At 35.1% G+C, this 26,832-nt stretch overlaps 3 protein-coding genes across 6 annotated transcripts; 1 reads left to right on the forward strand and 2 right to left on the reverse strand.

Moving 5' to 3' along the window:
* The first annotated feature begins 255 nt into the window (after positions 1-255).
* LOC125052230 (fibroblast growth factor receptor substrate 2) lies at positions 256-3,345 on the forward strand. The gene is made up of 2 exons (XM_047652916.1): positions 256-731; positions 827-3,345. The coding sequence occupies exons 1-2, from the start codon at positions 512-514 to the stop codon at positions 2,119-2,121; spliced, it is 1,515 nt and encodes a 504-aa protein (XP_047508872.1). The 5' UTR covers positions 256-511; the 3' UTR covers positions 2,122-3,345.
* Positions 3,346-5,934: 2,589 nt separating this feature from the next.
* On the reverse strand, positions 5,935-16,861 carry LOC125052231. 2 transcript variants are annotated; one of them, XM_047652917.1, is made up of 7 exons: positions 16,613-16,861; positions 11,883-12,104; positions 11,474-11,596; positions 9,984-10,119; positions 9,013-9,191; positions 6,807-6,872; positions 5,935-6,082 (listed from the first exon to the last, which is right to left on the reverse strand). In XM_047652917.1, the coding sequence occupies exons 1-7, from the start codon at positions 16,647-16,649 to the stop codon at positions 6,006-6,008; spliced, it is 840 nt and encodes a 279-aa protein (XP_047508873.1). In that variant the 5' UTR covers positions 16,650-16,861; the 3' UTR covers positions 5,935-6,005. The 2 variants fall into 2 exon arrangements, with proteins under 2 accessions (XP_047508873.1, XP_047508874.1); XM_047652918.1 differs by lacking the exon at positions 6,807-6,872.
* A 385-nt stretch (positions 16,862-17,246) lies between these two features.
* On the reverse strand, positions 17,247-25,505 carry LOC125052228 (exocyst complex component 3). 3 transcript variants are annotated; one of them, XM_047652913.1, is made up of 12 exons: positions 25,487-25,505; positions 25,146-25,253; positions 24,886-25,034; positions 24,615-24,810; positions 24,248-24,502; positions 22,414-22,695; positions 21,966-22,148; positions 21,411-21,569; positions 20,497-20,604; positions 19,552-19,731; positions 18,626-19,033; positions 17,247-17,877 (listed from the first exon to the last, which is right to left on the reverse strand). In XM_047652913.1, the coding sequence occupies exons 2-12, from the start codon at positions 25,236-25,238 to the stop codon at positions 17,629-17,631; spliced, it is 2,262 nt and encodes a 753-aa protein (XP_047508869.1). In that variant the 5' UTR covers positions 25,239-25,253; positions 25,487-25,505; the 3' UTR covers positions 17,247-17,628. The 3 variants fall into 3 exon arrangements, with proteins under 3 accessions (XP_047508869.1, XP_047508870.1, XP_047508867.1); XM_047652914.1 differs by lacking the exon at positions 25,487-25,505 and having other exon boundaries at positions 22,414-22,692; positions 25,146-25,324; XM_047652911.1 differs by lacking the exon at positions 25,487-25,505 and having other exon boundaries at positions 25,146-25,324.
* Between the last annotated feature and the right edge of the window lie 1,327 nt (positions 25,506-26,832).

Below are 26,832 nucleotides of genomic sequence, written 5' to 3' on the forward strand. Positions count from 1 at the left end.
ATGTAAATAATAAGTATTTGTAAATTTCAAGTAGGTACGAGTATCAATAAAAATAAGTACACAAATAAAATATTTTTTATTTTTACATCTTCAATTTTTTTGCTATCTCTCCAGTTTGTATGACGTCATTAAGCCAGGTTCGCAGATATTTCCGACGACTGGTATTAGGTATATACCTACTAATACTAAATCTGTACTGACGTCTGACAGATGAGTTTTCTACAGTCTCGTCTGTCTCTAGTCTCTACTCTCTACTAATCTAGTAACCTGTGGTTTAAGAAAATAAAATCATTAAATGTTATTATGTGATTATTGAAATATAAACCCAAACAATTTACATAATAATTATTAAAGTGATAACTGTGTTTATTATTTGTTGAAAATGATAATGTAACGTATAGAAAGAAGACGTTAAGTCCAGCTGTTTCGTAGAGGTCGATGAATAATGTTTTGAATGATTTAGGTACAAGATTCGAATTTGATTAATTTTATTGTTATTACTGTTATCGCGATGGGATGTTTTTATAGCAAAAAGGAAATTTCTGATTTGCATCCAAACATATTTCGGGTTGTTAATATTGATGAAGATGGCACAGACCTGTGTTCCGGTCAGTTAGAAATAACAGATTCAGATATCATTCTTTATAGAGAAGGCAGAGACTCAACAGTATGGCCACTACATTCTTTACGAAGATATGGCTTTGAAGGAGATTTATTTAGTTTTGAGTCAGGTAAGTGTGATAAACTTAAACAAATATATTTCATAACAATCTAAGTTACCATGCATAATAGGGTTTTATTGTGATTTGTTGACAATTAATTACAGGACGGAGGTGTGAAACAGGTGAAGGAATATATGCATTTAGATGTCGAAGAGCATCTGTGCTCTTTAGAACACTGCAACAACAAATCCAATTACTGAATGTTGTCCATGATTCAGTGTCATATCCAGTATCAAGAATCAATCCAACTCCTCAAAGCAGACAAACACTTCAAGCTAGTGTGGTACACAGATCTTCAGTGGATAATGGGCAACCAGATACAGTTTTGAACAATAATCCTATTTTGCCTGCATTGCCACGTAATCCAACGCCCAGGTCTCCATCTAGTGCTGATATATTAGAGGTAATTCAACCATTGAATGGACGTACCCAAACAAGTACTCATGCTACTAATATTTACCAAGTAAGAAATTTTAAAAGGGAACACAATAACAATCAGTCTGAACTTAGAGATGGGCGACATATGTATTCTAATGAACTTAATAGGGACTTGGCAATGCTTAGAAAAACCTTACGACGTGAAATGGCTTTAATTGCCATCAGAGACATTGAGGATGAGACACAGTTTCTTAAAGGTTACCTACCTATGGAAAATGAAGGAGGGCCATCAAATGAAATGACAAATGATACAGCCCAAAAGTCACTAGAAGGTGATAAATTGCATGCTGATCCTGCCATAAAGACAACCATAAATTCTGAGCTGAATGTTGATCAAAAAGATTCTGTCAGAGATCCTACCAGGCTATATGTTAATATAACAGCAAATGAACATCTTGCCATAGAACCTGTTAAAAATGACATACCTATCACACCAGTTTCATCCAAACCAGTAGAGTATTGCAATCTAACTATTGGTTCTAACCCAGAGGTCAACACATATGCTAATCTTATGATAGGTGAAATGGCTGACAATATCAAAAAACATGATCATAATCACAAATTTTCTGAATCTGATAATTTTATGTCTATGTCACCAGTAGAGGAATTAGAAGTTAACTATGCTGTTTTAGATATTGATACAAATAAAGAGACTTTACGAACAGGTATGCAAGCAGCAAGCCCTGAGAGTCAATCAAATAATAGTTCTAAGAATAATAGTTTTGCATCTTATTCGTCACATGCAAGGAGCCGAATAGTATCACAAAATAGTTTAGATAAAGGTTCAAGTACAAATGCTGTACCATCGTTAGCCACGGCTAACATAGGCTATACTACTATAGATTTTGACAAAACAGTGGCATTAACTTCAGTTGCGGCAGCAGCTGATGCAAATCTTGATGGTCGTAAAAGCAGACATAACTCATGTGTTATTATTTCAAATGCTTGTGAAAGGAAGTAAAGAAAATTATATTCTAGTTGAGTATAATATCATAATTATTTATTATACAACTGAGGAGTTACTGAGTATAATACAATATACTATATAAGAGTATAAGAATAATTTGTTTTACCATGACTTGCACAAATGCCAAAAATAATTTTGACCAAGAATTTAAGTTACAAAGTATTTTTATAAAATGAGAAATCCGTAAAAAAGGAGATCATAAGTTCTAAGTTAGCAAAATACTCATGCAACTTAATTATATCACTATGTCCAAAGCGTATTCATGACCAAAGCTAACCATTTTGTTGTAATGTTGTCTAATGTAGATATATAATTCAGATATAAATTACTTTAAACTGTCTGTGTAGCGATGTTATCAAGCTGGCTGTTTAGCATGATATCAATTTAGGTACTATGAAAGTAAGATTAAACTAAGTAATACAGCGATTTGTGACAGGCCTAAATTGAGGAAATGTGTGAAGTTTTTTTACATGATATTGTAGAGGTTTAAATATATGTAGTCTTCTTAGAAGGCACAATTATTAGGTAAGTAAATAATTTTCCTAAAATTAAGGTTACTGTTTACATAAGTTGTTTAAAAATGCCAAAGAAATGTATGTATTCAATGTATATATAAGTACAATTGATATAGTTAGCTTTTCTCACTGTATTTAAGCAAGTAAGACCACCAAAATGAAAACAAATCTTTATAATCATAATGTTGCTATAAGTACTTCAAAGAAACATCATTATAGACGGCTATTATTATTGTTGTGTCAAGTTAAGACCATTGCCTCAGGAGTTGAATGAAATATTTTTTTGTTTTCATTTGTACTATAGAAAACTTGATAAAAAAAAGTATGTTTCATAAACCTAGATATTAATTTAATTTTTCTAGAATTTGTACAAAAATAGCTTGATTTTAAAAAGGCTATTATTTAGTATATTTACTATCAAAGCATTTAGCCTATAGGCTCCCAGTAATCTTGCAAACGTTGAATCAATCTCCAGTTTTATGGTCAAGCGAATCATTGAATTTGTCACTGATGTTATATGTTCGTTTACCTTTTAATACTGGAGATTAGGCAATAACTTCTCTGACACTGTGTTGTTTCAATATTGTCATCCACCATCAGTAACCTTACACAGTATATCGAATTGGATTTGTTTAGCCTCATCCACCATCTTGAAAGACTCCCCTTGTAACTATAAATACAAAGACGCCATCGACAGTATCGAAACAAAATATCGAGTAGCGTCTAGTTTCCAGTTTTCCATTTGGAAAGTAGCATTTTGTGTGCTCAGTTGACGGCGATAACCCGAGTCTGAGTTCACTTTCTTTTAATTTCAAATACTTAAAGACCAAGGAAAGTGCCCCTCCCCGCGTCCATGGATACTTATTCCGAAGAGCCTACTCACAGCACAAAAAGTTAAGTCAAAAAATTTACTAAGGTATATCAAGTAGTCCTTTTTTAAAATTTGCCACATCCTAGTTCCTTTAATCTTAATATATGAGGTTTTTTATTTCTAAAATGAGCCACAATGTTATAGGTACTGTTTACTGATTCTTGTTTGACTGATATTTAAATTAAGTGCCAAAAATGAAAGTTAAATATAGTGTAATTTATTTATTGATAAATGGTCCAAGATCCCAGGGCCGCCAGACGTCACGTATTTTCTGACGGATGAAATGTGGACGATTGGGTAGTGTTAGTATGTACTATGATCGTATGCCTACCTGCTAGCTTGGTCAAACGGCCAATTTCCAGGTATCAGGTAATCAAGGTACACAAAAACATTACTTACTTCACGTAAATTCTCATGGCTGATTTTTATATATGTTTTCGAGTGTATAGTTAAAAATAAATTGTCAATACTCCCAGACACTTTCCGTCGGCCATATTGCTTAACAGACGCTTTAAGGGTCTCAAAATAATTAGTCAACTTCACGTAAATTCTGACGCTCCATTTTTATATATGTTCATCCCACAACTATTTTAAAAGCTTTGACAAGAAGACAGACCGATCCAAGGGGCCAATCATCCCCTAAACTAAATTTTAATATCTCTATGAGTGGGAGAGCATTATCTACGCGCATGAGACTGAGTGAGACCGACTGCGCTGTTAAAGCCATGAAAATTACTTGAACAGATATTTTATAATTTTTAGAACTTTTGTTGACAAGTAAATTATAGCAACAAAAATAAGAAAAAAATTGATACATAATAAATAATACTAAAGTTCGCCGACATTTTTTTTTTTTCAATTTATTAATTAGAACTAAAAAATATTTTTTAAAAATACCACTTATATTTAAATAGCAGCAATTTTTTTAACTAATTATTTATTGGAAATTTGGAAACAAAGTGGAAAAATATTAATTCTTCAATATTTCTTAACAGTGGCTTTTAATCTTCATTATCATCATCATCAAATATCAATCTTGAAATTGAATATCTAAATCGTGATCGTCATCATCAGCATTATCCTTATTTTCTTCCTCTGTAAAAAACAAGTTTAACAATGAAGGTCTGAAAAAACTAAAAAGATACAAATAATATGAGAAACGAAAATAATTTACCTGATTGTTCTTCCAGCGACTCACTGACAAAACCCGGTAATTGATCTCCATCGAACCAATGAAAATCATATTTACCATCTTGTAATGTCCAGCCATTGTTTTCGGGGTTGAAAATATTTATCATCATCATACTTGCATTGTTCCAAAGCTAGCCCGTCGAAACTGTTGCCAAAGCTCACTTTTACAAGGTGGTAAGTTACTGGCATCGAAGTTTCTTAAATTCTTTCGATTGAATTCTTCATTTATATCAGATACCATGTATGTAAATGATAAACAACTGTAGTCTGGCAGCATCTACATCAATTATTCCAGGAACGTTGTAAACATCACAGATAAATTTTTGTATTATGTTGAATAAACGTTCTTCTTCATCTACATCACCAACAAAATCCAATGTACCAAAACGGTGAAATGCTTGTTGGTACTCTTCATTTTTCTTCAAAATATTAAACGGCTTTTGCTTGCCCTTTTTGAATAATAATAAATTTTCAAGTAATTTTCATAGCTTTAACAGCGCAGTCGGTCTCACTCAGTCTCATGCGCGTAGATAATGCTCTCCCACTCATAGAGATATTAAAATTTAGTTTAGGGGATGATTGGCCCCTTGGATCGGTCTGTCTTCTTGTCAAAGCTTTTAAAATAGTTGTGGGATGAACATATATAAAAATGGAGCGTCAGAATTTACGTGAAGTTGACTAATTATTTTGAGACCCTTAAAGCGTCTGTTAAGCAATATGGCCGACGGAAAGTGTCTGGGAGTATTGACAATTTATTTTTAACTATACACTCGAAAACATATATAAAAATCAGCCATGAGAATTTACGTGAAGTAAGTAATGTTTTTGTGTACCTTTATTACCTGATACCTGGAAATTGGCCGTTTGACCAAGCTAGCAGGTAGGCATACGATCATAGTACATACTAACACTACCCAATCGTCCACATTTCATCCGTCAGAAAATACGTGACGTCTGGCGGCCCTGGGATCTTGCTCTAAAACGTTAGTTTGCAAATACTCTATTAGAAGGTTTAATGTTATATTCAGTTTAACACATTCAGAAAAACGTTTTTTTGATTGATTTAAATGTAAATGATTTTATAATGACATCCACATGTTGGTGGAAATGAAAACCGCGAAAACTTTAAATTGTTTAATTATTGGTAGTAAACAATTATAGTAAAATATTTCTCGTTAATTTTTTTTTTAATGTATGAAATGTATTGGAAATGTAAATAAAATTTACATATTTACTTTGTGTTGTTCAATTTTAGGCAACTAAAGAAAAATCACCTTAACTTATGTTTAATTATGTAGACATTATATAAAGTACATGAAGTAACTAGAAATAAGCGGCAGGACGACGAGTACCCAAGAGCAGCAGATGTCACCTTTCGCTGAAAAATATAGTTTAACTTAATGCAACATTAGCTATACTTAATAATTTATAGGGGACAAGGAAGAACATTGCCGGCCCCTGGGGGGGTTATTTGATATAATGGAGAATGAGAATTATATTATAAATTACAGATTAGAGATTAGAATTACTGGCGACCGGAGACCTATCTATATAGAGAGATATATATATATAGTGGCTATGTTCTTATATATGAGATGATGACAGGTGTTTATAGAATGGAGCCGGGTGGGCCGTGCATATAATTAATTGAATAATAATGTAGTAATTTATACCTATAAAATGAATTGTTATTATTCAATTGTTTATAATTTTATAAGATAAGCATATAGTTTAAATTTTAGTGATTTGTTTAATTAGTAATTATTGCTTAAGCTATTTGGATTAGTGGGCAGAATACTAGGCGACTTTACCAAACTCAATTCTACGTATCACTCATGCAAAAGATCATTACCTAAATAAATATAAAGCATAACATTATTACATCAAAAAGAGAGGCCAAAATCAAGGGTTGTAGCGTCACATGTTTTTTTTAAATATTGATTATAATTTAATAATAACTGAGGTACATGTAAAATAACTAATAGCTATATTATTGTTTATATTTTCTTGTTGAAAGACAGTAAATAGCATGTTTTAGTATGCAGGTATATTTCATCAGAAAAGACGGATAGAGGGATCAGTGAGTGTGGTATAACACTTACAGTTGTTTTCAACGTTTTCAGGGGCCTCGGTAGAAGCCATCTCAGTGGGACTCTCCGTTGTGAATCCTGTCGTTTTTACAACCAAAGCGTTAGTGCGCGTAACTAACAAGCTATTAAATTAAACCATATCACATACACATGACATAATTAATACGGAGTGAGAGAAATCAAATTGACTGCATACAATATTACCACTTATGATGGAGACATTTAATATAACAACATTAAATACAGTTACATAGTTTAATAGTTTAGAAATCTTTCCAAAATCAAACTATCAACCATGTATGTTGGCAAAATCTTCTCATGTTTCTGGTTTAGTGGGTATCCAGTAACGTGTTTGTATATTTTCTACATATTACCTATATGTTTTTATTGTTCCCTTTGTATTGAAATATTTCCCAGTAACAGTTGGATTACAGTACATTTTTGTATTTATATAATATTGTAAATTGGGAAGAGTATGTACTCATATTCGATGTTTGTTTGTTTTCTGTGAAATTGTATGCAGTCGTAACCCGTAAAGAATGTCCAATTGACATAGCATGCGCGTGTTATGCATTTGAAGAGGCACCTATCGATTAGTATTAACGAAAAATATATAAAATAACAAATAGCTACGAAACGATATTGATGCTATTTTTCCTTAATTTTTCAGTCATGAGAGATTTTCATCAAACAATTTTGATATCCCACAGGGTAACAAAATGGTATGAAACTCAGCTGCAGGTATTAATCCGAACAACTCCTCTGAACACTCTCCATGGTAAATGCGCTAGAAGATGCAGTGACCCCACATCTCTACGCAACGCCAAAGGATCAAGCCGCTCGGAGAGGGATTGGACGTTGACTATTGGAACCGCTCTTCGGTGAATACGGTCAAGTGGAAGAAGCTGGTACTGGGAAGCCCCCGACCAAAGGTGAGAACAGTACTCCATGTGGGGCCGAATTTGCGCTTTATACTGCAAGCAGTGGCCCGGAGTGACGTACCGTCTTGCATTGCAGAGCACACCAAGCGTTTTGGAGGCTAATTTAGCCTTTCCTCCAAAAGATCGCGAAACTGAACATCGTCCGACATGTTAACGCTAAGTATTAGCATGCTGGCTGTGGCTTTTAAGAAGAGTGTCTTCGAAAAGAGGAGTAGCGACAAAGGGTGTTTTTTTAGCGGAAAACGCGCAAACTTGTGTGTTCTTAGGGTTAAATGGGACTACGTTTAGTCTACCCCAATCTGAGACTCCACGTAGTTGAGTTTCGACTTAAGACACAAGTTTGTTCCAGTACACATCGACTACTGCCCGATACCTGCGCGGCCAGTGTAAAGAGTATCCCCAGTGCTCTCGTCCGCATAGCAATGAATGTTGCTAAGTTGCAGCATATCATTGATATGCAGTAGAAACATGGTCGGGTATAGAACACAGCCTTGTGGGACCGCAGCGTTCACGGGTTTAAGGTCGGAACATGCTCCGTCGATGACGACCTTAATGCTCCGATCGGACAGAAAGCTGGAGACCCAGTCGCATAATTTCTCGGGAAGTCCGTAGGCTTGAAGCTTCGAGAGCAGTGCTCTGTGCCACACCCGATCGAAGGCTTTTGCTATGGCCAAACTAACCGCTAGCGCCTCCCCCTTGGACTCAATTGCCTCTGCCCATCTATGTGTAAGATACACAAGAAGCTCACCAGCTGAACGATCACGACGAAAGCCGTACTGATAATCGCTAATCAGCTGGTGGCCCCCTAGATACCTTAAGAGCAGGCAATTAATAATGGATTCCATTATTTTGGAGAGCAAGGAGGTTATAGCTATTGGGCGATAGTTGGATCAGAGCGATCGTCTTTTATAGAGATCGGATGTATCGAAGCGGTCTTCCAGCACTTCAGGACAGGAGGGAGTACCGGTACCTACCGGAAAAGGCGCATTAGGACCGGAGCCAACTCAGGAGCACAATTATTTAGTTATTAATGTCGAATATTTAAAAAAAAAACATGCAATCTATAAGCACCATAAACATTACAAAAATTTGTAGATGTTTTAAATATTTACTTTATTTTTGTCGTATATTAGTCGTCTTAAACAAAATTAAATGTTAATAATTAATGTATAATACTGCATCTGAGACGGAAATCACATTTCCTTTTTGTTTCTAAACTTATAAATCAACTCCATATAAAATGTTCACTCAGCATTTGTATGGAGATAAAAACACACCTGCTTCATTGTATACTTGAGTAACGAGGAACGCCACGTCAGAAACATTGAGAGTTGAGAATGTCAGGAGGCAAGAAATTTCATGACCTGATGCCAAATCGCTACTTAATGTCACGTTGCTGTAAATATCGTACGAATCTTCCGATGCAATCACTAGATCAGTGGCGTTCACTGCCTCCCTGAAATGAAAATAAGCTAAGATGTTAATACAGTACAATCTCGTGGTATTTCTTGCTTGAAACTCTGGCTTGAAGCTTCGAGAGCAGTGCTTTGTGCCACACCCGTTCAAAGGCTTTCGCTATGTCCAAACTAACCGCTATTGGACTCAATTGCCTCTGCCCATCTATGTGTAAGGTATACAAATAAGCCACCAGCCAAACGGCCACGAGGGAAGCCGTAATTGTAATCCCTAATCAGCTAGTGGCCCTCTAGATACCTCAGAAGCTGGCCATTAATAATGGATTCCATAATTTTGGAGAACAAGGAGGTTATAGCTATTCGGCGATAGTTGGACTTCGGGACAGTGCAGAGCAGTACAGGTACTGGAAAAGGTGCGTTGGGACCGGAGTCGATTCAGGAATAGGTACTAACGTTGTGCACAAAATATTTAGAATAGTAAAATTAAGACTTCATCGTGTTTTTTTTATAATAAAATGTTTTGCAAAAACTAATTTTCTGTCCTTTAATTCCAATAATTTCCCACAGAAGTTAAATATGAGAAAACAATAAAAAAGTCGTATTAGTGCTTTACGACTTTGTTCCCCGGGGCAAGCGATATGTAAAATTTATCGGTATCGGTAGTTATCTCACTTATCGGTTATCTTTTTAACATACCTAGTATAAAAAAAACAGTTCAGTCCAGTTAAAATGTTAACTAAAGTACTCATTCGTCTCTTTCGCCATTCTTTACTCTGTCATGATAATAGATAATTTTTATGAATAATTGCGGTTACTAGCTAAGTTATACGTACCCATCAACAGTGAAAGTCAGATCTGGATAAGGTGCCACACCCAGTGCCTCACACGTAACAAACACGTCTTCATCGTCATCAGTATCAGGGCCATCCTCAACAGTACTGAATTCCAATTGAACACCGGTTCCTTCACCTGAAATAATGTTTAGGTTATGTCAGTAATAAAACTCATAACGTTTAGGGTTTTTTTTTCATTATAGTTTTACAATATTCACTTTGTCTAGGCACTTAGGCTCGTCTTTTAGCACCTTAATCCAGTTGCACGAGCTGTCGAACCTTATATTACAGTCACTATTTATTAGAAACCACCCAACTGAAATTTTAAATTTTTTGAAAAAAAAAAGGTTGCGTGTACTTATGTACGCGCGTAAGAAATTATACTTCTTTGGCATTATTAAAAATAGTTTTTGATTGCATGCAAACAATTAATTACAATTAAATAATCAAAGACTGGAAAAGGAGTCATTATAGTCAATAAAGTTCAGTTTACAAATTAAATAAATAAATATTTATTATTATTTTCTAATATTAATTAGTATTGATATAAATATTCAATTTAAATCACTTCTGATTATAATTCAAACGCACATATAAAATTCGCACTTGTATAATGAAAACAAAATGAAAACACGTGTTTTAAATGTAGAAACTCAAAGCATGTGGATAAATATTATAAATATAAATACACAGTGAACAAAGGCGGCGTGCGTGCCAACATGCGCCACTAACTTCATACTGATAATTTTGTGTAACGGTGCGCACGCATCGTAAAATTTCACTCTCATCAATTTTTCAAACAATAAAAATGGATTCTTAATTTTAGAAAGCTATCAGCAATCTTTATTACAAAATTTTTAATTTGTTTAAACAATTGAAACCTCACTACACCAATTACTATTAATGTGACTCGGGGATACTTTATCCTAGCGGTTTCCTTGTATATCCTACCTGTTAACCGTTCTACATGGCTATAGGTGGTTTAGCATTCCCTTTCGTAACTTTGACATTACGTCCTCTTTTAACCCAACTGCTATGACGGTAATCCCAAATTATTTGAATATATCTCATAGGATTGATTAATTTTCAATCAAACGAAGAGGCAACTTTATTATGTACATTACAATACATATTTTACTATGTAAATTATCGAAATCTTTACCACCTCGAATGCTACGATTTTACACATTAAAACAGCAAACGTGAAAACTCGTTTGCTGTGACCGCAGTGCAATGATAGTGTTGCAATAAAAGTGAATTAAAGAAACAGTGTATTTTGTATATTTTTGTCTCTTAGTGGTAGAACGTGCCAAAAATTTCTATATATAGTTTTTTGCTCACTCTGTAAACTTTCATTAGAGAACCATTTGAAATTATTTAAGTATAAATATTGCATATTTTTTTGATAATATCGTATTACTAGGTCCGTTACAACTAACAACAACAGTAAGAACTAAACTGGTGCAACTAATATTTTTGTTAGCACTTACTAAAAACTATTAACGGTTCAAATTGCCGTACTTCGTCAACTATATTTGAAACTTCGCATTCGTATACTCCGGAGTCCTTCACCGTCACGTTCCGCAATAAAATGTCGTCATCTTGTACTATTTCTGAAACACAAGATCAATAATTACTCAATGATTTCATCGTTAAATAGAGCTAGAAACTCCTAGAAATCGTGATAAGTAACTAAACATTACCTGGTAGTTAAATTTATTACTTTTCAGCCAGGATAAACCATCTACTGTTTTATGCAAACACGTGTGTAACACTTGTAGAGTTATTTCGCATCAAGAGTTAAGAATACGATTAGATTTTTATTAGTGTATTAATTGTCCTAAAGTATCAGTCGTCTGTATTTCCGTTATAAAGCAAACTTTATACACAAAATCTTACCAATATTATGACGTAATGCATCCGGAGGATGCCCAACTATCCTTTGGTAAATGAGGCTCCTTTCTTCGCTGGAGCCATTCATTGGGCTCCACCACCATTTTACAAATAAACCTTTATCAGATTCGTTTGATTTTAGTTCATATCCACATTTTAGTGGCACGTCACCGCCCGCTTTTATATAATCTGGTACCTCAAACTCTGATAATGAGAATTGCTTGCTGGCTGAAAATAAAATAATAGAAAACACAATATTTATTAAATTTAGCCTTTAGGTATGTTTTTAGCTTGTTTTAGGTTCGCACCTCCCTAAATAAAAAACACATTACAGTGCAAAGTAATAATAAAGAAATCTGGAATGCGTTAAAACCATTCAGATCACACCAAAATATTTTGTCTATTTAGTTAATCTGTAAACATATAATTACAATGCACCTTGAGCAAAAAATTATAAACACAAACTTCTCAAAATACAACACTATGTTTCTCGCCAATAGATCATCGTTATTATATTGTTACGAGCTAGGGGATCGGATAGAAACGCCGTAGATTTCTTCAAGGGTTTATTTTCTAATTAAATTAACGAGGAATTTGTTAACACTAAAAACTGGAAATTACGCACAAAAATTCACTAAATACACACACAAAATACTGTCACTAATTACTTTAATACACGCACTTCACACAGTACTTATATTCACTTGTCTTCACGATATTCGCACTTTGTCACTCCGGTGTTTATCGCTTGGTATCGCATTTAAAACTGAACTGACCGGCAGCGCAACTGAGTAGCGATCGCACAATTCTAGAACGTGCGTACTAGCAGCTATCTCTTTCTCACAATGCTCCGTCCTTGTCGTACGGCGTTCTAGAGTGCTTGGTCTAGCTTCGAGAAGGTTCCGATCTTCCCTCTCTCTCACGTATCATTCCGTCCTTGTCCCACACCTAGAAAATTCGTTCTAGAACATTCCTTCATCAAAGGGGTATAACCAGGCCTGAAAACGCCTGAAAACGCCTGAAAACGGGTTTCCTGAAAAGTTTACCAATCGACTACACGTGTTCTGAAACGGCCTGAAAAAATGTTTCAGCCTCCTGAAAACTAGGGTAACATTATGTAAATTACGATTTTCTAATATGTGATTGACCCTCTCCTGAAACGGTCAGAAATCACATTTCAGCCTGCTGAAAACTTCTCTAACTAGTGGAAAAATCTAAAAACATTTCAGTCGACCCGTCTTCGTAACACTACCCCCTCCTTAGACATGCTCGTCCCGAGCATCATCACTTTCTTTCACCGTTATCCTTTCCCATGGAGACCGAGTCTGCGAATCCTTAATAGCTGCACAAGTTTTACATTTCTTGATCCAGTCTTCAACATCTTCACGATAGTGTATCCAATAAAATATTTCTTTAATCTTCATAAGAGTCCTCTTTACTCCTAAATGTCCACTAGACAAGTCAGTATGAAACATTTCCAATATGTCGCGAACCTTGGATCTTGGCACAACTAACTGCAAATGATCGCCTTGAGCATTTTTCAGTTTGCGACATAACACTCCATTATGAAGATATAAGCTATCCCATTGAGCCCAATAACTCTTGGTCGTGGTGCTAGTAGATGCAACATCATTCCACCGCGGCTTGATAGCTGAAGATTTCATCCAACCCAAAATTGGTTTAATGTCACAATCTTCTTGCTGTGCTATCTGCATAAATTTTCCACCCCAATCTGAACGAATGGTGTCTGTTCTAAAAGTTCTCACATGGCCAATCTCCCTTCTGTCCTGTTTGTTGACCTTTTCACATAGTCGTTGAGACACATCTGCACTTCTTGTAACCTCTCTTTCATGGGCAGATAACATGTCCGAAAATTTCTTAAATAGTTCCTCTGCCTTTGATAAGTGTCTTGACAAGGCTTTCTCATAGGTCTCAGTAACTTTAAGAACTGCGTTCCACTCTTGTTGATTACTGTCCTGTCCGTCCACATTGATAACCCTACAGACGTCAAAACCACTATTTGTAGAGTGTCCTTTTAAGCAAACTTCCTGTTCTCCACACTTAAAGATTCCTTTTTCCAGATCTATTTTACAATTGTACAGCTTCATAAAGTCTAACCCGATTATGCAGTCATCTACTATGTCGGCAAGAACAACCTTGTGTCTGTAAAATCTTCCACCAATCTTGAAGGTTGCGATACCTTCTCCCCGATCGGTTATACGCTGACCTGTAGCGGTAACAAGCTGTACAATTCCTCGAGAAGGGCTTCCATAAAATGACTTCAGAAGATGGTATTTAATTACGGTTCGTGAAGCTCCAGTATCTAGTGTTAGGTCACACTTAGTTCCATTGACTTCACCGTCGATGACTAATGTATTCCCACGTTTAACCTTCACATCACCTCGGAAGTCTTTCTTAGGGCACGAAAACCTCATGTGCCCTACTTCCCCACAGATGTAACAGGTTGGCCCACGTTGAACATTAGCTTTTTCCGTGATAGCCCTAATGCGGTAAGGTCGAGGATATTTCTGAATCGCCTCCACCTCCAACGCATGAGCTAGAGCATCCTTCAGGTTCTTGTGGTGACCAAGGTTTACACTCAACCTGACTTCACGATCTCTTATTCCATCAATGAAGGTTTGCACTAATATCTTGTCTGCTACGTCTGGTAAGGATGCGTAGGCTTTCCTTACCAGCTTCTCTATTTCCAGACCCCATTCTTGCAAGCTCTCACTCGGTCGCTGCGCTCTCTCCCGTAATTGAGCCCTATAGACTGGCTCCAAATGTGAGTCCCCATAACGTGACTCCAGAGCATCCAGCAGGCGCGTCAGTGTCACTTTACCTGTCATGACTTCTAACACGTCCAGGGCTTCGCCTCGCAGTCCCAACATAAGGGCAGCCACAGCCTGATCATTTTTCCAACCGTTTATCTTGCACAGAGCCTCAAACTGTACCTTGTAGGCGCCCCAAGAAGAAGAACCATCAAAGGTAGGTGCCTCCACCGCTCCAGATGATTCCACAAATCCAGACATCTTAAGGCGTTGAATCTCGTTTTCTAACTCAAGCAAGCGTTTCTCCTGTTTAGATAACCTACTTGCCAGGTTTTCAAACTCAGATGTTAATGTCTCAGTCTTCTTTGTCTGCATCCCCGCGTCTGCTGCAGACTCTGCCACAAACTCCTCACAATTGTCCCTTGGAGTAATTGGCATTTTTCTATCCCACTTCTGACACCAAAATGTTACGAGCTAGGGGATCGGATAGAAACGCCGTAGATTTCTTCAAGGGTTTATTTTCTAATTAAATTAACGAGGAATTTGTTAACACTAAAAACTGGAAATTACGCACAAAAATTCACTAAATACACACACAAAATACTGTCACTAATTACTTTAATACACGCACTTCACACAGTACTTATATTCACTTGTCTTCACGATATTCGCACTTTGTCACTCCGGTGTTTATCGCTTGGTATCGCATTTAAAACTGAACTGACCGGCAGCGCAACTGAGTAGCGATCGCACAATTCTAGAACGTGCGTACTAGCAGCTATCTCTTTCTCACAATGCTCCGTCCTTGTCGTACGGCGTTCTAGAGTGCTTGGTCTAGCTTCGAGAAGGTTCCGATCTTCCCTCTCTCTCACGTATCATTCCGTCCTTGTCCCACACCTAGAAAATTCGTTCTAGAACATTCCTTCATCAAAGGGGTATAACCAGGCCTGAAAACGCCTGAAAACGCCTGAAAACGGGTTTCCTGAAAAGTTTACCAATCGACTACACGTGTTCTGAAACGGCCTGAAAAAATGTTTCAGCCTCCTGAAAACTAGGGTAACATTATGTAAATTACGATTTTCTAATATGTGATTGACCCTCTCCTGAAACGGTCAGAAATCACATTTCAGCCTGCTGAAAACTTCTCTAACTAGTGGAAAAATCTAAAAACATTTCAGTCGACCCGTCTTCGTAACAATATGAACGTTATTGTTTTAAACATCCATTCATCTTTATGATTTACAACATCTCTGTCCGCCTACATTAATTTTTTAAAATTATCTTCAGGGAAGTACACAATATAGGGGGTCTTCCGATTACACCATCTATATTAATAGGAATATAACGTTTACATAATGTTTCAGCATTTACGTATATGTCGTTAGCATTTCACCTCTGCTGTCAATTTGGTATTTGTATTAATATAATTTTCGGATCACACAAAATTAGGTCATATTATATACAAATGAATAAGCGGCTATCTTGGCCAACCTTGAGTTGGTCCGGGAATGTTAAAAATACCACCGCGGTCGGCAGCGACCTCAGTGTTGATCGCACGCGCCGTTTATTCGAATTATTTGATAGAGTTAGCATTATTATCCAATCTTGTATAAAAGGATGCGCAATGCGCGGTCTTCGATACCTCATTTCACTATGAAGTGTATCTTGCATCTGGGTATGATTACTATAGCCGTCAATTATGGCAACTTAATAATATTTAGGTTCAAAAATATTATAAGTAATAGTTAAAACAAAAAATGCTATAGCACCACAAAATATGAAAGCGATATTTTATCATAATTAATATTTCAATTCAATTTTATAGTTTTCAATCAATAATTCATTTGAAAATTAATACGACATAAAAGAAAACTCTTTCTTTACTCGTTAAACTTTAATAAATAGTTTTTTTTTAATTTTGCCGGCAAATTGAATGAAAATATGTTTAATATGAAAACAACTCACCTGTGACAAGGAGAAGGATCAATCCGAATCGCCACATTTTCCCTGACTTACGGCTGCGTGAGACCGCCCGCCCTACTCGTTAAGCAACCTTCAGTGAGGTCAAGAAAACCAGTTAAATCTATCACTAAATACACTATATTCCTCTAGCACACTTTGGCTCTAGTCGTGGCTTTGTATTTCTTATTCTCGAAATAATTTGCGCGACCGCTGCCGCCTTGGACGCGATATAGGTACATAATGGCGAAATAAACTGTTATTGCGTAGGAGAGAATTTTCTTTTAGTATAGTATGCTGTTGGTCCTCGAGAACATGTAAATATTGCTACTACAAGACATACACATATATATGTTATGGGGATCAAATGAAAAAGGTTTTAGTAAATAAATATTTATTTTTCTTAATATGTCATTAATCTTAATAACACTAACATGCTATATTACATTTGACATTTTATGCGGTATTTTATTCATATATTAACTTTTAAAGAAAAACGCTTTTTACCGGATTAAAGTTATGTATTATTATTATAAATTTACAACTATTTGACATAATTTTAAATAATACATAACTTTAATCCGGTAAAAAGCGTTTTTCTTTAAATGTGTAAAGGTTATGTAAATCAAAGACAATACTACATATATTAACTTTTTGCTAAATATATCTAAGCTGAGTAAAATGTATCCTTTTCATTATAAAATAATTAAATATTAAGATTATCAAATTATTATGTTATGTTTTTTGGTTCAAAAAAGTAAATTAAAGTTATCACTTTTATATACATAGTAATTTTAAGACATATATATATATACATTGATATATTTATACCTGGATTACTGAGTTTCCGAGATGAAGGCTGCATAGATTTTACTACAAAGACAACATAGCAAGTTCTATACAAGAGCAAAATTACGATTCGTAGAACATAATTACAACTAATATTTAGAATATAGAAATCGTGTGCCCTTCGGAGCCTTCAGAAACTTATAAACTCAATTTATACATTTAAAATTGCTATACTACAGCGTAAAGTGTGAAAGAAGCCTATCATTGAAGGTTATATTTTTAAAAAGTGGTGGGTTAGTGGAAGGGCGCGTGGGTCTCTTAGTAGCACACACATGAGCTACTGTGTCCCTAATGTGGGCACGCGGAACATCCCCTCGGAGGGACACAAGTCGGGCCAATTGTTCTTCAGTAACTTCTGGACATTTGTCAACTACACCGTGTAAGTCTAGCGACAGCATTTCGATGTCTTGACACCGTAGTACCTAAAATATGGGATGTCATAACTTTTCAAGTAAAGAATTGTGTATGAGGCGAAACACAACTATATAATACTAGCTGACCCGGCAAACGTCGATTTGCCATGTATATTACTTCTAGGAAACATTTTTTTAGTTCAATAAAAATAACTACATATCTACTAAAAATAGGGCTTGGTCGTAGAGAGGTGACAATTAAGGGTTGTATGTATTTTTGTATGCGGTATCATAAAAAATAAAATTTTTGTCTAAAAAAAAACACTTAGGGGTGGGACCACCGTTAACATTTAGGGGGATGAAAAATACATGTTGTCCAATTCTCAGACTTACTGAATATGCATAAAAAATTTCATATTAATCGGTCGAGCCGTTTCGGATGAGTATGGGAACGAACATTGTGACACGAGAATTTTATATATTAGATTAAAGTTAAGAGCCTTTAACGCGTTCTAATCATATAAAAGTGTATTTTGACAAATTACATAAGATAGGATAAGAGATTTTTTTATGTTATTTCAGCAAGTAAAACTAGGTAGTATTTTGATGCCATATTAATTATATTAAATCACGTTATTCACCAGGGTCACAATGAATAAACTTATTGAATAAAAACAATAATATCACCAAATTTAAAAAAATCGTCCCTGCCCATAAAAAACACTTATAATAATGTAAAAGTAAGTTAGAATAATGTGAAGAAATTCGCTTCAATTTGTAAGTAGATCTATAAATTTTAAAGTTAAAAAAGCCTTACCTCAGCCAATGTGGAGATAACCTCAAAGGGCCAGTCCACATTGATCCCTTCCGCCGCGATGGCCTGAGCTTTGATCTTCTTAAAGAACGCGCGTATTTGGTTCGCCTCTTTCACAATTTTCGTCGCAGCCTGTTGAGCCTCTTCCACGCCCTTAAAAGTCACCTTCTTAGACAACATGGCCGTTATATACTTTCGATAAACCAAGTTCTGAGCTTCATTTATTACGTAATCAAAGTTTTTCTCCCTCAAATGGTTGTAATCTAGAAAATAATCTTGCAATGTTACGCAAATAGTGTCTACGGGAATTGTTGTAGATAGCCACTTAGCGGTAAAGAGGTCATTAAAGTGTTCTTCTAAATCTAAAAACGCTTCTTCGAGCAAGAATTTTGCTGCTTCATCCCGCAAATTCTGCAACAAATGTAATCTTTACATAGTTCACTATTTAGATAATGTAGTAATTGTATGTTATGTGATCTTAAGTTTATAATAAAAAACCAATATACAACAAAGAGATACTTAGAGTGACCGAATTTATTACTTATTACATAATAATAATCAATAGAAATATGTTTATTCCTTTTAAGTACATATACAATGAGTAAGATTTGGGAACCCTTTTAGTAAGAAATACCTGTTTCAGGGTTCCCAGCTCTTCCATAACGAACTTAAGTATAATATAAGATAGATTTAAGTGTTTTTATTTTTTTGGTTATAATTTATTTTCATATTTTTATCATGTGACTTCTAAAATCATAAGATAATGGCACTCGACTCGGTATAAACTTACATAACGTTTACGTAAAAGATTTAATTTTTATCCCACGTCAAAATATGCTTCATTATATACCATTAAACAAAAATGCTACTGTACACAAGATTAAAATCCATCAGGGACTCGGTTAATGAGTGAAATGTTCGATTGTTACCTGAAAGGTGGCCAGCATCTTATTAAACTTATCTTCCGCGGCGGGATCATGTCTTCCGGGTGGCCAATGGCGGGCTTGCGTCTGTTGGGCGAGTCGAACCATTTGCTCGCTATTGTTGACGATAGTTATCATGTGATGCGTGAAGTACACAACGCGGGAACGATCCGCGAAATGGGTATTCTGTAATAAGTTATAAATTTAACCCACACTGTTTACTTTTAACTGTATTTTACTACTATAACTCAAACATCTGTTTAAAACTTTTCTATTTTCTAATTCTTATGTTATTATTTTTAAATACCGGTTGAAAAGAAACATATCAAATCGAAGAACCTTGATTATATTTAACTGTTTAATCTATGAAAAATACATTAAGAAAAATAATCAGGCTATATCAATCATGTTTATTTATTATAGCCTGTAAGGATACGTTTATTTGATCACCATACGCAACGCTTTAGCCATGAAATGATTTAATATTTTTTTCTTCATGATAAACAAAACCAGTGACGCTACAATCCTTGGGGTTAGGATTTCTGTTGCGTGATTCTTTGCTTATATAAAAATATATATACATCCCATATACACCCCACACTCGCCGTCGATGACGGTTTCCTCGCGATGTTTTCCTTCACCGTACGAGCGAGTATTAAACTGTTACATAGACAGAAAAGTCAATTCGTGCACGGCCAAGGACCTCAGGAATAAAAATCGCACACTCAAGCCGCTAAGCCAACACTGCTTTCTTCATATGATTATGGAATGTTGATACATTCCATAGCAAATTTAAAGTCAACGCCGATCAATATTTAAAGCTAGAAATTTTATAAACTTACATAGAAATTAACTGATTTGTATTCATTATTCTAATGCAGGTAAATAAACAAGACAAATATTTAACTAATTAAAGCATTTTTTTATAATACCTTTTTTTTTTCATCTCACCTTAAATTGTATAACACCTTCCCTGTACATGTTACCGAAGCGAGTCACTTGATCAATACTCAGTAGGAGAGCCTTGAAAGTTATCTCTTTAGTGATTGTCTCTGTAACCTAAAAAAAACTCAAAAAATTACATCCAAATCGCCCAACAAGAGATATATTTACTAATAATACTGTATATTCTTTATTTATTGACGCTCGCCATTGTGACTGGCAGAATGCGAAGAACAATATTCTAACATACATAGACATAAACACACAAAATAACAATTCTGAAAGAAAAAAATAAAATAAGACATCAAAAACAATAAAAATAAAAAATCCCTTTTGCCATTCGGTTCGCTTCCAGTGTGCAATGTGTGTGTACTGTGGTTGTAATTGGCCCTGGCTCAGCATTATACTGAGGAGCAAAAAGCATAACAAGCAAATAAATTATTTATAGAAATGAAACTTAAATTTAATATTAATTAGTAGATATTCGTACATGCAAATGATTGACGCATAGAAATACTGGTTACTTTTCCGGATTTTAAGCGGTTCTCTTCCATTTAAAAATAATTTTCGTTTGGGTATTCCATCCCATGCTCGCTTACAAAACTAGCTTTATCCTATTTGCAATTTGAATGTATTTTACTTAAACCGTCGCGTCCGTCTTAATGGCTAAATATGCTTATGAGCAATTATTTCTTTGTGTTTACGATTTGTGATATATTCGTAAGTGTACTTTGCCTTCGCAAATATTTTTATTTTGAATTTCGTATACGGGATCTCCGACCTAGAGGAAAAAAAAAAACAATGACGCCAAAAGCCTTTACGACTTGTATTTGTTTCGTGATATTTTTATCTCTATAGGTAAGTAGACGCCTTCTGCGCCTGAGAACCAAATTTAATATGAAAATGGGGGAACTCGGCTGTACCTGCAAGTTTTGATCAATCATTTGGAATATGATGACCGGCGCGTGTGTATGGAAGGCAGATGTATGGGGTTCCACTTCCGGGGATCGCTCGCCGCCCCACTCCGCGCGTTCTGCTTCAAAAGTCTTGTCCATCCACTCTCGGTAGTTCAACTCCATTCTCTATTTATTAGATTAAAAAAACCGTTTCAATAAAAAATGTAGACAGTAGTATTCTAAATCGTATCAAACTTATCTGTCAAAATAAAATCTGAGGGACCTTTGACATTTTGGACAACCAACAATACGACATTGTTACGTGTGTCTTGAATAAATGTATACTTAGTAATCTTATTTTTCTCTTAATCTTATTATCTCTAGATCGACTATGATTTTTGCGATTTCGTGTAGATTTTAGTTGATTTTTATCAATGTGTTATGCTATTTTCATCCATCCAATAATAATATATATAAACAACCTTTTAACATTCCTTTGATAGTATTAAGACAAGTAAAGGACAATCGCTATAAAAATATAAGCTTATAATAAAATTTAATATTTAAAAAACATTAAAATACCTGAAGATAATCATCTTCTAATTTCTGCATTATCTCCTTCGACAGTAATGGCTTTAATGTTAATACATCAATATTTAACTCAGTACTTCCCATTAACTCTGAGCCTGGGTATGTGTTTAAAATCCACGACAAAAGTGTGACATTTTCATTACCTTCCAAACCATTCTGTACAACATCTTGCATCTACAAACAAATATTAAGTCTTTTATTTTAGACAATTATAAATAATATTGTTAGCTCATCTAATCAAGACCTTTCCCATTGTTATTGTAAATGCCTACAGACACTAATAATTGTGTCGGGGCAACTTGAATTTCAATTGGTAAGGCAATAAAGTTAGAAAGCACAGATGCCTGACAACCTTACATATAAAATTAATGTTATTGATACAGATATCTTTGTCAATACACACATATAAATTGGCAAATAAAATAAAGAATCTACATACACTCGACGACAGACAATTATGATACATATCAACATATTTGTTAACTATATCATAGTGTGGAGGGAAGCAAGGCACACATAGAGTTTTGACGACCCGTAAATCTTCTAATATCAATTGCCGGGTCAGTTCTAAGTACCGAATAAGCCATAATTTATTATCTTCTCTTTCGTCCACACGTGTGCCTTCAATACGCTCAGTAACCGCAGATTCTAATACTTTAAAAGCCATACTTCGCCAGTTTTTTGGTCGGCCTGGTGGCATGAACCCGGATTGATCTTGCTGCTGGAAAAGGTTTTATATGATTAAAAAGAAAAAGTTTTATTAGTAGTTAGTAATTAAGGATAAAGGTGATGAAAATCGGTCCTAAGGATTCTGTCAATATTGAAAATAATTTAAATTAATAAGTAGAAGAGTGGTCATATAATTTCACCAACAAACAACATAGGTAAAGAGATTTCGAGAAGAATATCTAACGGATGGAAATCTTATTAACAAAGGAAGTTATGAAACACAAAATTATAATAATACTGGAGTGTCAACATGCCCTGTAGGCAATAACGCGGACCAACAGGGTTACCCTACAGTAGATAAAAGGACAAAGTGGATCTCACGGCAATGAAGCTGCCGACGAGCTTGCAAAGGGAGGATCCGGAAAAAAGCCGGCTAGCTCTTACCCGCTCCTTTCCTTGCCCTTCTCGCAATGCGAATAGGGATTCTCGATCTGAATTCACCAAAAATCCACAGAATTCAACTTAAACCTTAAATTCAAATAAAACCAAACGGGGTAAACCCTTAACCCGCTAGCGACAAAGCGACTTCTAGGTCTCAACAGAATTAATCTCAAAATAGTGATAGGGCAATCACGGGCCACTGCCTCCTTAATAAACATATTTTTGTCCTTGGCGCGATTCAGTCAGTCCAGACTCCAGAGGCTATCACGCAGTCCTGGAATGGGTGATTATGGTTTCCCAACTAACAAAAAATCTTGGGAGCAGTGAGGGCGCTCCGTGAAGGCTGCGAAGTGCGTAGGAAACTTCTGAGTTTCTGGAAGGACCAAGGCTGGCTTAATTAGCCGGGACTTTACGCACAACGGACCAAATGGGCGTCTAAGTGCGGAAACTGAGTCCACACTATATACATACAACTCAAAATAAGCATTTCAATAAAAACCACATTATTCAAAGTCATGTGTGATGTCAAATGTGGGCACTAACAGTATCCAAGATCAACAAACTTATAACATGCCAATATGCAATGGAACAGAGCATGGTCGATATAAGAAAAGTTGATAGATGGAGAGGTTTCTTTTTCTTCTTGTCCTAACCAGGACTGTACAAGAGAAAGGGATGAGAATGACTATTAAGAGGATGAAGTCAAAGTGGACTGGGCAATTCATAAGAAATAGGATGTGGTCCAGTAAGCTGACAGAACGGAAACATGTTATGGAAAGTGGTAGAGGGCAACCACATAAGCAATGGGATGAGATATCCACAAACATGATAGGAAATTTATGGCGGCGCGGTACATCACGCTCAATGAAAGCAAATGGAAAAGAGTGAGGAGACCTTTTCGACTTGGCAAGCGCATGACCAGCTTATGCTATGAAATTATAATTAAAAATCTGTGAAACTAAAATTGGCAAAAAAATATATGAAACTAAAATTGATTAACAATTTTTTAATTTATGTAAATCTGCTATAGACCCCACTTTTAATGCCATTATTTGTATTTTTACAGTGTTAGCTATATTTATTTAATGCTATTGTTTAAAATATTTCTCCTTTAATTCATATAGACCCAAAAGTAAAAAAACTTAAAATGCCATAGCACCAACCTGTAATGCCATTTGGTCCCTTTTTTCTTCTCTTTCAATAATTCTTAAAGCAGTAACAATAACCGTTGGTTCTTTTCTAACAGTATTTAATGTCCTAGCTAATATAAGTTTAATTTGTTTTTCCAGTAATTCTGACACTGCCTGTACATCATCAAAATATGCTTTCAACATAATTTTGTCATGAGAGGACTGGTTTGGTAAACGATGTAATTCATACAGTAAATCATCTCTAGAATTTTCCAAATCACTAAGGCACTGGAAATAATAAGCAATAGTATAAATCTTACTATAAATCTTGATAAATTAAAATTAGGCTAGTTGTACTTAACAACTCTTGTATTTTAACCAAAAATAAACAATCATTTACCTGATGCGCATGAAGTAATTTTCCTTCTCCAATCCATTGTTTAGCTTTTGCAACACTTTCAGGGACAGTGAAAATATGTTTTAAGCTGTCCATTGCAGTCACATACTGAGAGTGGCGACAGTCTTCTTCTCGTACTGCTTGTAGTGATGCTACTAATGGTGGTACGCCTTTCAACAGTTCTTCCAATTCATCCATTCTACAATAATATATATTCAGATTGATTTATTACATATTTATATATTAGTCATTAAGTTTCTATACAACTCATTACTTTGAACTAATCTGTTGCACATCATCCAGACATTCTTGCAGCTGTCGTAAACCAACACTTACTCCATCTAATTTGCCTTGAACTGCTGATTTTAGTTGAGCTTCAATTGAAGCTTTTTTGTGTGTGATTCTTCTTTTATATTGCTCCACCTTAAACATAGGTGATCTTATATCTTTACATAAAAATAATATTAACAGTGGATTAATCAGTATTTTGTGTCACACACGAAAATGTTCATATTTTCTTTTACTTTGACGTACTTTCTCTAACTGTCCCGGTCGTTGCATCATATTCGTCACCATTTTCTCTGCTGCTGCTTTAGCTTCTTCTTCAATTTCTTCCATTGTGCTCATAATTAAACGTTCCTAAAATCAATGAGGTACTTTTAAACAACTAGAACTTAATTATATTTGAAGTGTAAATAGTAAAATGTAAATAGTAAATAGTACAAAGCGCGGCGCGGCGACTAGTGCCATCACCGATCATTAAGTTTTTAAAGTGTCAGGGGTTTTTACTTTGTCACAACACTATTTTTATTTCATTAAAAACTGACAACACCGTAAACGTCAGTTGATATCGTCTAATTAAAAATTCGACTATAGAACTTAGTTCTTATGTCACCACAGACTAGCTAACCACTTTGTGGTTATTAGCATTACGAGAAAACAGTTAATATATATTTTAAATAAAGACAAATTATAATAATTAATACGTAGACCATAATTATGTACGCGCGTAAGAAGTTATACTTCTTTGGCATTATTAAAAATAGTTTTTGATTGCATGCAAATAATTTTTTACAATTAAATAATCAAAGACTGGAAAAGGAGTCAGAGTCAAAAAAGTTCAGTTTACATTTGAAGTACGACCAGTCACCACAAGTAGCACCCGTTCACGAGTATGACGCATGGCCAGCCATCGGCCCCCTCGCCATATTTTAGGGAGAGAGACAACCCGACGCATGGACGCCGCCACAAGCAATGACATTTAAGCGAGCAGCATACAAAATAATAATAATACTACTTATACTGAAATAATTTGACACATGGATCACGGTTTGTTCTCACTTTACAGTTCTCACTTTACATAACAGTCGAGGATGTTGACGATCGCCCCAGAGTCTGGAAATGCAGCCGAGAGATTCAGTCGCGTTACCTAGTGCGTTTTCCAATTACAGAGCATAATGCGACTCAGTGCCGCACAATGCCGCGTAATGCTGAAGCTTAATTGGAACGTGAATTAGTTTTCAAATGCATCAGCAGAGTGCGCTAAGTCAGTGTTGGAAAAAAAATGTTCTGAATGGAGTTAGCAACCTCATTAATGTATAAATAATGTGGTTAACAATAATAATTGGTTGAAAACTTTTTACGCTTATTTTAATAATCAAATTATTTCATTAACATTTTTTTACTCAAATAATAGAAAACCTTTAAAGAATATAAGGTTTTAACAAGGTAAATTAACAGTAAAATATATAGTTTCATGTAAGAAGTTTACATCATTTACGTTTTGAGTAATTTTTTTTAAATGATTTCTAAAAAATTATATACTTTTTTAAAACCATTGCAATGTTTACAAGAGTATAATCCTGTAAAATAAATTTGTTTACAGATCCGAATTTTAAAATAAAATTGTATTCATATTTTAAATGTGGAATATAAAAAAAGTAACTATTTATACGAAAATTTACGAAAATTTCGATAAATGCCAACTTAAAGAAAAACACTGGTCTATTTTCCGTCACTATGTTGGTATTGATTGCGAGAAGCACGCGAGAGCATTAGTTTTGAGAATGCTCAATTGTGCGAAGCGTTGCTGTAGTTGGAACATTCAACGTTGAGCATTATGCCGCATAATGCGCTCTAGTGCTGTAATTGGAAAACGCACCTATTCATACTGGAGCCATTCATACACAGTTCAAACACAAATTAAACAATAAACAATGCA

This window comes from Pieris napi, chromosome 9, assembly GCF_905475465.1.
Source record: "Pieris napi chromosome 9, ilPieNapi1.2, whole genome shotgun sequence".
NCBI classification, from domain to species: domain Eukaryota; kingdom Metazoa; phylum Arthropoda; class Insecta; order Lepidoptera; family Pieridae; genus Pieris; species Pieris napi.

What these genes read in the sequence shown, in the direction of transcription:
- LOC125052230 (XM_047652916.1), top strand. Translation starts at nt 512, where the DNA reads ATGGGATGTTTTTATAGCAAAAAGGAAATTTCTGATTTGCATCCAAAC. An exon ending in TTTATTTAGTTTTGAGTCAG is followed by an intron (nt 732 to 826) that starts GTAAGTGTGATA and finishes AATTAATTACAG; the next exon opens with GACGGAGGTGTGAAACAGGT.
- LOC125052228 (XM_047652913.1), bottom strand. Translation starts at nt 25,238, where the DNA reads ATGAGCACAATGGAAGAAATTGAAGAAGAAGCTAAAGCAGCAGCAGAG. An exon ending in AGATGCTGGCCACCTTTCAG is followed by an intron (nt 19,034 to 19,551) that starts GTAACAATCGAA and finishes CATTTGTTGCAG; the next exon opens with AATTTGCGGGATGAAGCAGC. An exon ending in TTATCTCCACATTGGCTGAG is followed by an intron (nt 17,878 to 18,625) that starts GTAAGGCTTTTT and finishes CCCATATTTTAG; the next exon opens with GTACTACGGTGTCAAGACAT.
- LOC125052231 (XM_047652917.1), bottom strand. Translation starts at nt 16,649, where the DNA reads ATGTGGCGATTCGGATTGATCCTTCTCCTTGTCACAG. An exon ending in CTGACTTTCACTGTTGATGG is followed by an intron (nt 9,192 to 9,983) that starts GTACGTATAACT and finishes TTTTCATTTCAG; the next exon opens with GGAGGCAGTGAACGCCACTG. An exon ending in TGAAAACGTTGAAAACAACT is followed by an intron (nt 6,083 to 6,806) that starts GTAAGTGTTATA and finishes TATATTTTTCAG; the next exon opens with CGAAAGGTGACATCTGCTGC.